The sequence below is a fragment of the Lepisma saccharinum genome, chromosome 2 (genome assembly GCF_977018435.1).
Source record: "Lepisma saccharinum chromosome 2, izLepSacc3.1, whole genome shotgun sequence".
NCBI lineage: Eukaryota > Metazoa > Arthropoda > Insecta > Zygentoma > Lepismatidae > Lepisma > Lepisma saccharinum.
In genome coordinates, this window is record NC_139230.1 from 215,070,818 (window position 1) to 215,084,145 (window position 13,328).

At 39.9% G+C, this 13,328-nt stretch overlaps 1 protein-coding gene across 1 annotated transcript in view; it reads left to right on the plus strand.

The window, feature by feature from the left end:
* The window catches only part of LOC145984311 (GRIP1-associated protein 1-like), a 111,183-nt gene that overhangs the window by 78,768 nt on the left and 19,087 nt on the right, over positions 1-13,328 (plus strand). The window contains exon 11 of the mRNA XM_083117970.1: positions 13,013-13,237. Coding sequence (XP_082974096.1) covers positions 13,013-13,237 — 225 coding nt within the window. The remainder of the gene's footprint in view (positions 1-13,012; positions 13,238-13,328) is intronic.

Below are 13,328 nucleotides of genomic sequence, written 5' to 3' on the forward strand. Positions count from 1 at the left end.
CATGCTTCTTTTCATCCAAACAATTGCTAATACATTTAAGACCAAACTGCTTAGCAGGAACAGTCTGAAGTAAATAATTGGTCTTATACTTCTCTCTGGTAATTTACAAGGGTTGTTCAAGGTTGACCGGGACTTTTATTTCTGCAGAGGAAATAGGTAGCAGAAGAAACACCAAACTATGTCAGTTTTTCAAAGTATTCTCCGTGTGCGCCGAGGCACCGTTGCCATCGTTCTGGCAGCTCCCGAATTCCTTTGGCGTAGAAAGAACTTGGTTGTTGTCGTAGCCACTGGAGGACATCGCTCCGCAGTGCTTCGTCTGTCGTGAATTTCTTCCCTCCCAGATGGTCTTTAAGGGGTGCAAACAAATGATAATCACTGGGGGCTAAATCCAGACTGTAGGGGGGATGGGGCAGAACTTCCCAGCGCATGTCAGCCAGAGTTGTTGTTGTCACATTGGCCGTGTGAGGGCGGGCATTGTCATGGAGAAGAATGACATTTCCAGACAACATCGCAGGTCTTTTCTTGCGAATGGACTTTCGTACAGCACCACTCAACAATGTGGAGTAATACTGGGCATTAATCATGCTCCCTTTGTCCAGAAAATCCACATGGATGACGCCCTTCATGTCCCAGAAGACATTTGCCATGATCTTTCCAGCGGACAGCTGCGTTTTGCTTTTCTTGGGGGGCGGGGAACCTTTATGCAGCCACTCCATGCTGCGTCTTTTGGTCTCTGTGGTTGAATTGTGCAACCATGTTTCATCACACATGATGATGGATTGCAACAATTCATCACCTTCTGCTCGAAACCGATTCAGAAGCTGTTCATACACCATCCTGCGTGTCCACTTCTGATCGAATGTCAGCTGGCGGGGAACCCACCTTGCACAGATTTTGCGGAAGCGTAAGTGGTCGTGAATGATTGTCTCGACACTCCCAACACTGATATTCACCTCGGCAGCAATATCCCGCACTGTTACTCGCCGGTTCTCAAGAATCATTTGCTCAACACGTGCGATATTCACTGGTGTGACTGCAGTCGGGTGAATGTGTCCATACTCTTCATTTGTCACCAGCTCCCGTCCTTCGCGAAAATGCTCACATCATTCTTACACTCTTGTCTGCGACATCGTTTGTTCACCATACTGTGCTTGCAATCATCTGAAAATCTCAGCTGGTTTCACTTTCTCCTTCACGAGAAATTTGATTACACACCGCTGCTCCACAGCCACAGACACACTGCTTGCCGCCATGTTCGCTGCAACTGCTGCGCATGCACGAAATACGTCATGCAGGGCGTTAGTTACTCGCGAAGGAATACATTACGTCACCCGCACGTTTCATCATGACCCGGCTATTCATCGATTTTGTACGAACGAAAATCCCGGTCAACCTTGGAGGACCCTTGTACAATGCATTACATAAAACAATGATATTGCTCGCTTCCCTCGCAAGAAAAGTTTTAGATCCAAATTATTGCAAACTGAAAACAATATTAATTTAATAGGGTGCCGCATTCTCTCCTTTATAATGTTTTAAGTTAGGTTGTTCGCCCCGTTTAGCTGCGGCTCTGAAGTATTACGAATTTACAAAAAAAATTTACGAAATGTATTATTATTTGCATAAAATTTGAAATTGAGAATAACAATTGCTTCTCTGTGCCATTTAATTTCACTGATATTCACGCAGACCATGCACACTTACACAAATAAAAACATTCATACATATTTTGTCTACAGAACATATTATATTTTACATATAATTACTAGAAAATAATATAACTAAGGTTGAACATTAAGAAAATGAAAAAAAAATAATGACACAATTACACAGAAATGGACAGATATACAACACGTGAATCTAAAGGAAAAAATACAATAACTTCGAAACTGAGTTATTTTCTCCTGAAGCAGAAAAACTTAATTACTAATATCAACATCTGAAACTGTTTTATGTGACATACAAATAAAAATACTTTTCCTCTTACAAACAGATAAACTTTTTGGCAACAAAATATGGAATTTTTACACAGAATTCATAAACTAACAGTACCGATATTTCTCTGTAGCAATTCACTTGTAAACCCATACATGTTTACATACTTTCTTCAGCTCTGTGAAACGTCACGTGGAGTGAGGATACAAATGTAAATATTTGGTGTGTGATACTTATAAATGAAGCAAATAGGCAAAAGGCCAATTACTCTGTTTATATTCGTTGATTTGGTTGATTTGTTGTTTTAAGTCCACTTTATGCACAGTAAGGCTAATTGGGACTGGACCTACAGTTTAAAGTGGGATCCAAACCACTTGTGCCTCCACCGGGTATCGAACCCAGGACCCCTTGATTACAAGGCGACGACGCCACCACTGCACCATCGGGGAGGCGCCTCTGTTTATATTGAAGCCAAATGTACAGCCAGAGACAAATGTAATAGTATGCCACTTGTCTCCTACCATGTTCAGTCGCTTTGATTTGTAGTGAACTGTAAAATATCACTAAGAAAGCAGAGGCCACAGTCTGCTTCAGTATCATAATTCCTTCCCTTTGAGATACACAGGATGATTGATTGAATTGGTGGTTTAAGTCCATTTTATGCACAGATAGGCTCATCAGGACTGGACCTACAGTTTAAAGTTGAATACGTACCACTATGTGCCTCCACCATATATCGAACAGGTACATGGGATTAGAAAGACATGAAAACAGGAATGTATTATATTTGCTGCCAGCTGCCGGCTACCAGTTACTTATGTGTAACAAGAGGAGCTATGTTGTTAGTAGAAATGACGGAATTTTAATTTCTATGTTCCAATAGCTCACCGACTGAGACACTGTAGCCCATAGAAATATGTGTTCAATTTTTTTCCTAAATAGATTTACACTCTCCATTGTTCAGCATATGAAGTTGGAGAAGAAATTTTGAAAAGAGAAAGACCATTGCCTATATCCTCTGTACCAGGATCCATTTTGCCCTTGTAAAAGCACACTGTATGTAATATAAAAAAAAATGTGCACATATATCTGTGTGGGTCACTGTATCAATCAGGGTGTGAAATTGTTCCCTGGTATGAAGTAAAAATAACCATTGTATTTTATAGAACACTGATAATTCGTAAGGTATTTTATTGATGTAAGGTACATTTTGCAAAAAAGTTGCTTGCTTGAAAGTAGAAAACGTAAAATTATTAATGTTACAAATATATGTTCATTGTGAAATTCAAATTCAGTAATGGCAAAATAAATGTTCATTGCACAAAGAAACTGTTTATTTATCATCCTAAATCAAAGGGTATCCCACAATTATCCAAATAACTTTTTACAGAAAATTTTATGAAACCATATGAATAAAATAACATGATTTGATTTAACACCCTCGCACCAATAAATCATCGTTCTGGAAGTGTAGATATACCAAAGCATAATATGCATTACAGGAAATGGAAAAATTGCAATGAGGTAAAACAGGTTACAGTTAAAACTTGTTTGTTTTAAATTTGCAATATTTAAATATATACCGGGTGAGTTTTTTAGCTTGACGCAACGAAATATCTCAACAAAATATCTCGAAAAGTACGCATCTGATCAAAAAAAAGTTCTGAATAAAATGTGTTCGTCACAAAGGGGCTCATCCAATGATGCCAAACTCCACCCCCCACCCCACCCCACCCCACCTCCTGAGGGTGGGGTGAGGGCAACTTTAAAATCTCAAATGGGAACCCCCATTTTTTATTGCAGATTTGGATTCTCCAGACAAAAATACATAGGTTTTGTCTGAAACTTTTTTTTGGATTTGTAATAGATGGCACTCTAATCGCAAAAATGAAATATTGCGGAAATGGTAAAAATGCACTTTTAATTGCAAAATGACATGAGGCATGTTGCATTTTTATAAGAAACTGCATTTAGCATAACCCAGGAACAACGACGTGGACGTAGCAGTATTTTGTTCACATCTGTGTGCTTGTTTAAGGTGAGTCCCCTCGCCTCTCACCATCAGGGTGCTTGTTTTTGGTGAGTCACCTCACCTCTCACCATTGGGGTGCTTGTTTTAGATGAGTTCCCTCGGCTCTCACCATGGGGGTGCTTGTTTTGAATAATCATTTTACAATAAGTGCTCGAAAATGTCACCACCCACTTCGATACACTGATTTATCTGCACTTGGAATTATTGGACACAACTGAGAAGCATGCCCAGTGTAATCTTTCGACATGCATTGGTACATGCATTGGTGATTCGCTCAATCATGTTCTCACGCGTTGTTGGCAGTTCATTATAAACTTCACTCTTTACGTAGCCCCACAAACAAAAGTCAGGCGAAGTAAGATCTGGCGATCTTGCAGCCCAAGACACTGGACCATCTCTTCCGATCCACCGATGGTTGAACGCACGATCTAATACTTCCCGTGCTGCAACGGAATAATGTGCTGGACAACCGTCACACGTCTAAGGGAAGGTCTGCAAGCAATACTGGAAGTTCGTTCTGCAAGAAGTTTCGATATTTCTCACCATTTAAGTTCCCATCGATAAAATATGGACCAATAAGTTTATCGCCAATTATTCCACACCAAACATTTACATTCCAAGGGCGCTGATGTTCAACTTGGCGTAACCAATGCGGGTTTTCGACACTCCAGTAATGCATGTTGTATCGATTAATCATATCGTGGTTTGTAAAAGTCAACTCGTCAGAGAACAAAACTCGAGTAAAGAAATTGGGGTCTCCTTGTATTTGCTGAATCGCCCATTGACAGAACGTTGAGCATAAAGAATCACAGCATCATTGATATTCCTGCCACTTTCTCCATAAATGTACACCATTTCAATTTTCTCTTGCACCATTATAGCCTGCACTATAACCACTAATGGAGTCAAGGAAGAAAAACACTACTTCCGCCCTCTTGTTCAGGCTTCGTGGCAGATTATGCTGTGTCTGTTTGACTAGGAAACAAGATCAAATGGTCTTTAGGAGAAAACATGCGGTCTTGAAACATGCTCAGCAATCTGTTCAAAACATTGTTAACCACTTATAAAACTGTAAAACGTTGAAGATTTCAAAGCTCCGTCAAAACCTTTGACCATGTGAAAATAAACAATTTCACTTCTGCGGAATGGATCGTCGAGTTAGTCGTCTTCACAGCTAATGTTGTGCTGCTGATGGCTGGTACTGGCCCCGTCCACTTGCTTCCTCCCTCCCCCCTCCTTTTCCCCACTACTCCTGAATTATTACGTCATCCCTCCACCTTGGAACCCCTCTATCATCATGAAGGCTTGTGTCATTTCTTTTGTTATATTAAAGCCTATTTGTTTTTATCTTCTTCCATTTTTTTTAACATCTTTACCCATCTTTCCTCTACATTCCCTTTCTTGAACGTTTTACAGTTTTATAATTGGTTCACCTCATTTATAACAGATTGCCGAGCATGTTTCAGGATCGCATGTTTTATCTTACAAACCATTACACCTTTTTTCCTGGTCAAACAGACACGGCATAATCTGCCACGAAGATGGGAATGAGTGATGAGATGAAATTGAAGCATCCCACCGAATAACGCTGTATGGCACATTTCACTGAATGCGAGAACAACAGATAAAACCTGTTGTATGTTACTGGACTACAGTAGAAAAAAACCTAAAACCTTATGCAAACACAGTATCAATCTTCGAGCAACATCCGACCTTATGCCTGGCAGCTTGTAGCCTGTAGCCACAGGGATGCAGCATGATTCCACTGGTAACTCAGCACATTTCCGAAAGTGCCGTTCAGCGTTATTCGGTGGGCTGCTTCAATTGATAAATGCACATTCACAAGCATCCATGCCCAAGCTGGAATTTGAACCTGGGACCAAGATTATTATTATTGGTAGTAGTAGTAGTATCAAATACGTTATTACCCTCATAAATTATGCAAAGGGGGGTAGAAGTTGGTGCTAAAGCATTTGTGTTCGAACAAATGATTTGAATTATTTTTTCAACACGTTCAATTTCACATTAATAATGTACAACATGCACGCACGCTATTTTTGAGACAGAAAATGCTTGATAAATATATTCCAAATATAATTCTTTTTTACATTAACATGTATAACTTTCATGCACGATATATGTTTAACATTATGCAACATGGAGCGATGTGGACACTAAATTGTGTACAGATTCAAAGTTTCTTTAATACATATTATAAACAACATATATTATTTAATGAAGTGTAACTCCATTTAGTGACAGGGATCGCTGGAGATACAAGGATGTAGCTCGAAGAAAAGGGAGAGGTTAAGTTTAACTCGTTGGCCCGCCTGACCAAAAAAAGGGAAGATGAAGAAGACAGAGCTCTCTCCACACTTACCTGGCCCAATTGCCGGTGGCTACCCACAGGCCCATGCCGGTGTCGCCATCTCGTCTCGCCTCGGCATCCTCCATGATTCAACTCGCTCGCGGCGCTTACCATGCTCATCCCGATGTTTTCTGTGATCTACGATAACTGTCCTACTTTCATCCCAAAGGCGACGTTTTATTCCCTGTCATAATGTGTTTACCCTGCAGGTTTTCATTCCTCTACCACCGGGTTGATTACCTCTATCAGGCGGCCAAACCAGTAGCGACGGAGGAATGTTAGTGCTGGGCCAGCAGTATGCTAGGTATTGCTTGCAGGATTGGGTCAGTGTACTGTGTGAAGAGGCGATGTTCTAACGTTTGCTCAGTTTCCCTCATCATTAAATACATACATTACACAACCAATTCATCCATCTCACAATAAACCAACAGCAAAAATTACATAAATTGTCTCTCAAATGTGCATGCTCCCTTTCCTCAAAACAGTTGTTCATGCATTTAAAACAAAATCAATTAAGACAAGTGTTATTTCTCTGTCTGGTAATTTACAATGAATTACAGAGAACAATTGCTAGCGAAGCAAGCAAAAAAAAAAAAATTTGATCCAATTTTTTTTCAGGCTGAAATCAATATTGATTTAATAGGGTGCAATTAATTTCACGGGATGCCAATGCATTCTCTCTTTTACAACTTTTGTGCCTCCCCGATGGTGTAGTGGTAACATCATAGCTTTGTGATCAAGGGGTCATGGGTTTAATACCCAGTGGAGGCACATGGCACAGTGGTTCGGATCCCACTTTAAACTTTCCAACCTTGTTCGAGTATGTAGCATAATACAACAACTCTCGATACAACGACCTTTCGCAGTTCTGGGGAAAAGGGTCGTTATTTCGAAGGGGTCGTTATTGGAATTTTCACCAATTTTGAGCTTAAACGGAGCTCAAACGGACACACAGATTCCTAGGAGATGGTAGCACCATTTATCCTGTGTAGTTATACAACCTGTTATGCACAGGATGCATGTTGTGAGAAGGAAAATAGAACATGAAAACGTTTTCACAAAAAAGAATTTAAAAAAATATATATTTTCTTTTAATTGTGCACAGTCGTTGCTCCTCCACGAAATTCTTACAATTCTAGTTCATGAGAAACCCATCTGCACTTACCTACGGAAAGGAAAACAATCTCTCATTTGTTGCAAGCGAAACTCGAAGAATCTTGACACCAGTAACACTGACACCAGCAAAAGTCAGGAGATAATCAGGCAGAATGAATGTTGGATTTTATATGGGTCTACTAGAGCATTGTCCATTACAGGATAAACTGGTAAGATAAGATTCTCTCAGGAGACACAACACAATCTTTCTAGGCACGAGACAAAAAAAAAAGAAAGAGGCGGGGCTTTAAATTTTGTTCTGGTTCGACTGTGTAGAATACATCATAAAAGAAAGTCATGTTTTCTTTCCTTCAGCCAACTTCATATTCACCCCCTCCCCCTCCATTCCAGGTAGCAGTACAAACTCCTCCTCGAGTTGCTTTGGAATCAGTCATGTAGAAGGGCACCAAATGTGTATCCTAGGATACATTAAACATCGCCTCACTCTATAATCATTCGGGTTTGGAATTGTATTTCACTTTAAACTGTATATTTAGTCCCGATTAGCCCGTCAGCATAAAATGAACTCAAAACAAGCTGTATGAAACCTGCGCATTTTCAGATATCAAAATGGGAGATCGTTATTTACTCTCACGTTAATTGACGATTTAATGTTGGATTTAGGAGTATTCCTAATGTCAAACACCCGCTCTGCCAAACGTTTTGTCCTTGAATAAGTTTCTTTTTAATCGGTCTCAGCATCCTACATTGAGCATTCCTCCCACACTGCTCTGAGCATTCAAGAAATTTATTCTTGTCAGCTGCAAAATAAAAGTTACAGTTTTGCTTACCAGAAGGGGCAGAACATGAAGCTTTTTTTCTTTTCTTTCTGGAGATCGAATTTACTTATCTTCAAATCAAAACATTCATTGGTTTAAAAAACATCACTTCTTTCTCAATTTTGGTGTTTCAAAACACACTTTTAGCAATAGAAGTATGACATTCCAACATTCCTGGTGCCAAAAGCAGGGTGGTGGCAGGAGGGAGAAGAGGGAGGCAGCAAGGAAAGGAAGTAAAAAATCTCCAGCCGCCAACAATGGGTTGGAAAACAGCTGACTGCTCTTTGCTATTTCACAAAACTGCACCGAAGGATTACAAAGGAAGTATTACTTACATGAAATTTTGAGATTTCCTATTTCCGCATTGCACAATTTAATGGTTATAGTCTATTAATTTCGAAGAGAGACTGTCTTCATTCACTAAGGGTACAGACTGCAGCTTGTAAGCCATTTCTTGGAGGAGGGAAAGAGGGTCACCTCCACTGGGCTCTCTCAAGGTACCCCAGGTCCATCAACATGCCTGTGGAGGCAAAGGGGTTTGGTGCAGGTTTGGTGCTGAGGGGACCAAAGAGGAGATAACAAATTTCCAGTGCCCAGAATGCAATGTTCCCCTCTGCATCTTATGCCTCCGAAAGTACCATGCCTGATAGCAGGTACATGGCAGCCAGGTGGGGTAAAGGTAAGAAGATAATTATTTTTGTAGCTTCAATTTTTTTTTTTTTTTGCTCAATATTGAAAAATATTCCTTTTCTCCAAAAGTATTAGCAATACGTGCATACATCTTTCCACATCAATGGCAAACATACCAAGCATTATGCAGGTACCTTTTGGAGATTTGCATCCTGGCGTAGCCTGCGTGGGGGGTCTGGTGAATTTCAAATTTTGTTTAAAAAAAATTGTTACTTCCCCTTTCTTCTTCTTCTTCTAACTGATTACAGATTTTTTTCCCCATCAGGATTATAGCCCAAAGTATACTGAACAAAACGAGGTATTGTTTGTAACACTAATGTTCTTAGTTCCAGAAATATAAAATTCAATTTAGAAGCATGCAGAATTTCAAATTTCCTGTTAAAACAAGCTTGGCGTTAGTGAATTGAAATTAATTTTTTTCTCTGGAAGTACGTAAATTTTTCCACATCAATGGCAAACATACCAGGCATTATACGGTGAATTTCAAATTTTGTGTAAAAAAATAGTTACTTTCCCTTTTCTTCTTCATCTTCTAACTGATTATGGAATTTTTTTTCCCATCAGGATTATAGCCCAAAGTATACTGAACAAAACGAGGTATCATTTATACCTCTAAAGTTCTTAGTCTCAGAAATATAAAATTTCATTTAGAAACATGCAGAATTTCAAATTTCCCGCTGAAAACATGCTCGGCGTTAGTGCAAATACCTGAAAAATCAGCCTCGGTGTCTAAGGGTTAAGAAGATGTTATGGGCAAGAGTGTATAAATGATGCCAACACTTTGCAAAGGATGCTAGTTGCTGACAAATGAACTGCATGGACACACATGTTCAACTAGGACATGCAAGGTGTTCTTTATGTGGCTTTTTTTGGGAAAGGGTCATGATTAATGCTCAGTATTCCTGTACATAATGCCATTGAGAAGAAAAGACCAGGGATGTTGTCTGCAAGTGTCATTCTTCAGCATGACAATTGCCAGCCCCACATGGTCTATTTGACAGCAATAACTCTCCAAAAGGGTTTTGCTCCATGTCCTTGCACTCCGAACTTAGCCCTCAGTGATTATTAGATTTGTTTGAGTCACTTAAAGAGCATGTGAGAGGGAAGAAATTGAAGACAGATGAAGCACTGACAAAATATGTCCTGTAGTGGCTATGACAGCAGTCAACTTCCTTCTACGCCAAAGAACTCGGGGAACTGATGATGGCAGCAGTGCCTGGATGCTCAGGGAGGTTCCTTTGAAAAACTCACAAAGCTTGGTGCTTGTAGGACTTTCCAATTTTTTACTAGAAATAAAAATCTCTGTCAACCTTGATGAACAACCCTTGTAAAATGGAATAGAGCTTCATTATGAAGGAATCTTATTTATGCACCTTCCAATCTGACATATAACACCCATAAATGTAATAGAACTTCTGAGGTCTTCATGCACTCTCTCGTGAACACAATCATGTGACATTTTACTTGATGTTATTTCATCACATATGTTTCAATTTATTTGTCTGTATTCATTGATATGTACATAGCAAATATGTTGTAGCTGTACAGAGTGAAATATCAAAATTGCATCATAACTGGACATTACGTGAAATTTAGAAAATTTAGCACTTCTGTGTTGCACAATTTAATGGTTAAATCCTATTAATTTCGAAGATCCACTGTCTTCATTCACAAAATGGTACGGCGTTTGAAACGGAGATGGTACCGCGTCACTGCATTGTTTGTTCCTGGGCGACGGTAGTTGCGATTTCTTCCATTCAGCGATGCTGGCATGCACATCCTGGTTTGCATCGTCTGCTTCCTGTTGTCAGGTGGCGTTGCTGGGTGGTGGTTGGGGGGCTGGGCTGTGCTGCTCGGCATGGTGCAGTTCCTCTTCCCCGCATGGCTGGAGGGGGGTCGAGTATGTGCACTGCATCTTTTCGTTTTCAGGTTGGGGATCTTTCTGAGGACAGGGTGCCAAGTCGGGTGTGCCTGTCCATTGTCCAGGTTCAGTGCTGGTTTCTGTTGGATGATAGCATGGGTTTCTTTGACAGTGTTTTCAATGACAGATCAAGTTGGGTGAAGTATGGATATGGAGGAGATGGTGTGGTTAGTGGAGTGGAGGTGTTGAGAGAGGCCTGATTTTGGTGTGTCAATTTTGGCATCTTTTATGTGTTCATTAATCTGTTCTTGGACAGTGCGGATGGTTCTGCCAATGTAGGTGTTGTGGCATTGGCATGCAGTCTTGTAAACACCAGGGGATGAAAGTTTGGGTAGGTAGTATCTCTTGAAGTTTGGTAGTGCTCTTCCGATTTGGGATATGGGTTTGTGTGCCACTCAGATGTTGAAAGGTTTGAGAGCCTTGCCAAATTTGCCAGATGTGGTGGGGTGGTATGGAAAAGCGATCCATTTGGGTTTAGGATTTTGGTTCGGGTTAGCTCTGTTTCTTGGGTGTCTGAGCTGGGCTTCTGTTTTTGCACACCACATGGATAGTTGACGCTCGGTGTAACCGTTGTTTAGTCCTATTTCAGTTACGCATGCTATTTCATCATGGAGGTCATCTTCTGTGCAGCTGTGTGTGAAGGCTCTTCTGTAAAAGCTGTACTCCAGCTTTCTGTTTTGGTGGGTGGTTGGATTTTGCATGGATGTACTGGGTGCCCGAACCTGGTTTCCTGTATATGGATGTGATGAACTTGTCTTGGTGTCGTCGGATGCTTAGGTCAAGAAAGTTGAGGTGGCCATTTTGTTCCCTTTCAACGGTGAAGTTTATGTAAGGGTGTATGTTGTTGAGGGCAGTTAGGAGATGGTTTAGGTTCTCTTCTTGTTTGTATATGACTAGGGTGTCATCGGCATATCTTCTGTATCTTAATGATACCAAAAACTAATCTTATTTTCACACTTGCAGATTTGCATTAGAATCCCCTATTTTTCTGTCTTCCGCAGAACCATTACTGGCTAGTGTAATTTTTATCCATTTGTATATGCTCATTTATTTTTTATTGTTGCTGCTGGTTTTATACCACCATATTGCAACTAGCCCAACAAAATAACCATCTCCTCAAACTAAACACCCATACCATATAATCTCATTATTAAAAAAATGAAAAAAATAATAAGAGAAGAGTAAAATAAACCACTGACCACAAAGAACTATGGGACTAAAAAGAATAAAAGATATACTATAACATTTCAACATTTCAAATGAATTACAATAATCACTTTCATGTTTCAAACCACATAAAATTGATTTGCTTGATTAGACTCAAGCTGATGTTGAAACAAGTACAGTAAAGTAAAAAAAAGGTAAAGTGCTCCCCTGTGCTTTGCACCATGCCATGAAGGCATACCGTATTGGAGGTGTGGAGTTAGGGCCCCACACTTTCTTGATCACGGCCGAAGGTAGGGGGATGTTATCAGCACTATGCCTTTACCCCCAGAGTTTCCTCCAGATACCCACTATACGATGCTGGGTGGGCACCTTAGCTGCTCGAACAGGTGGAAAAAAATCCTTGTTCTCCCCCACTAGGGACCAAACCCAGGTCTCTTGCATGATAGTCAGATGTGAACCCAGGTGTCTCACATGGTAGTCAGATGCTCTAACGACTGAGCTACTATGGCTCCGAAACATGTACAGTGGTACTCTATTTTTACATTCCTGGATTTTACATTTTCCTGCATTATACATTTGGTCTTGATAGTCCCAAGATGGCAAAATGTTATAAAATTTTCCTCGGTTTTTGCATTTTACCATGTTTTAGGTTTTTTTTTTACCTTGGTCCCCTGAAAGACGTAAAATTTAGGTTCCACTGTAACTCTTGCAATGTAACAAACTATAATAGGCATAAACCAAGGTAGATAAAATACTGTGGGTTTTCACCTCTACTTGGATGTCATGTTCTAAAGTAGAAAATATTGTGAAATATTTTAGACTTTTAATTTACGTATAGTGTGGATGTGAAGGCCTAAATGCAATAATATATACGATAGATAGCCATTTGCATAAGGTTTTGATGTGAGATCGAAAATGTATTTTATGTCATTTTAAGATTGTGGGGAATTTTCCCTTCATTTCAGGCAGAAGTGGAGAAATTAAGGCCATTACAAACACAACTGGAAGATGTACAACTTCAAGTAAAGTCCTTGGAGGCTATGAGGAGTTGGTTGGAACGGAGACAAAAGGAAGCTGAAGAGAGCACAATATCAACTCGTGCATATCTTGAGGGAGTTATTGAACGACTAAAAGCAGAACACACTAACGAATTAAGTGATATCAAGCAACAAAGTGAAGAAACTGAAAAGGTCAGTTAATTAAACAAATTTGTCATTAGTAGCCAATTTCTACTGTTCACAAACCAAATCTATGGGTTTGAATTGCATTCTGCTTTACTTG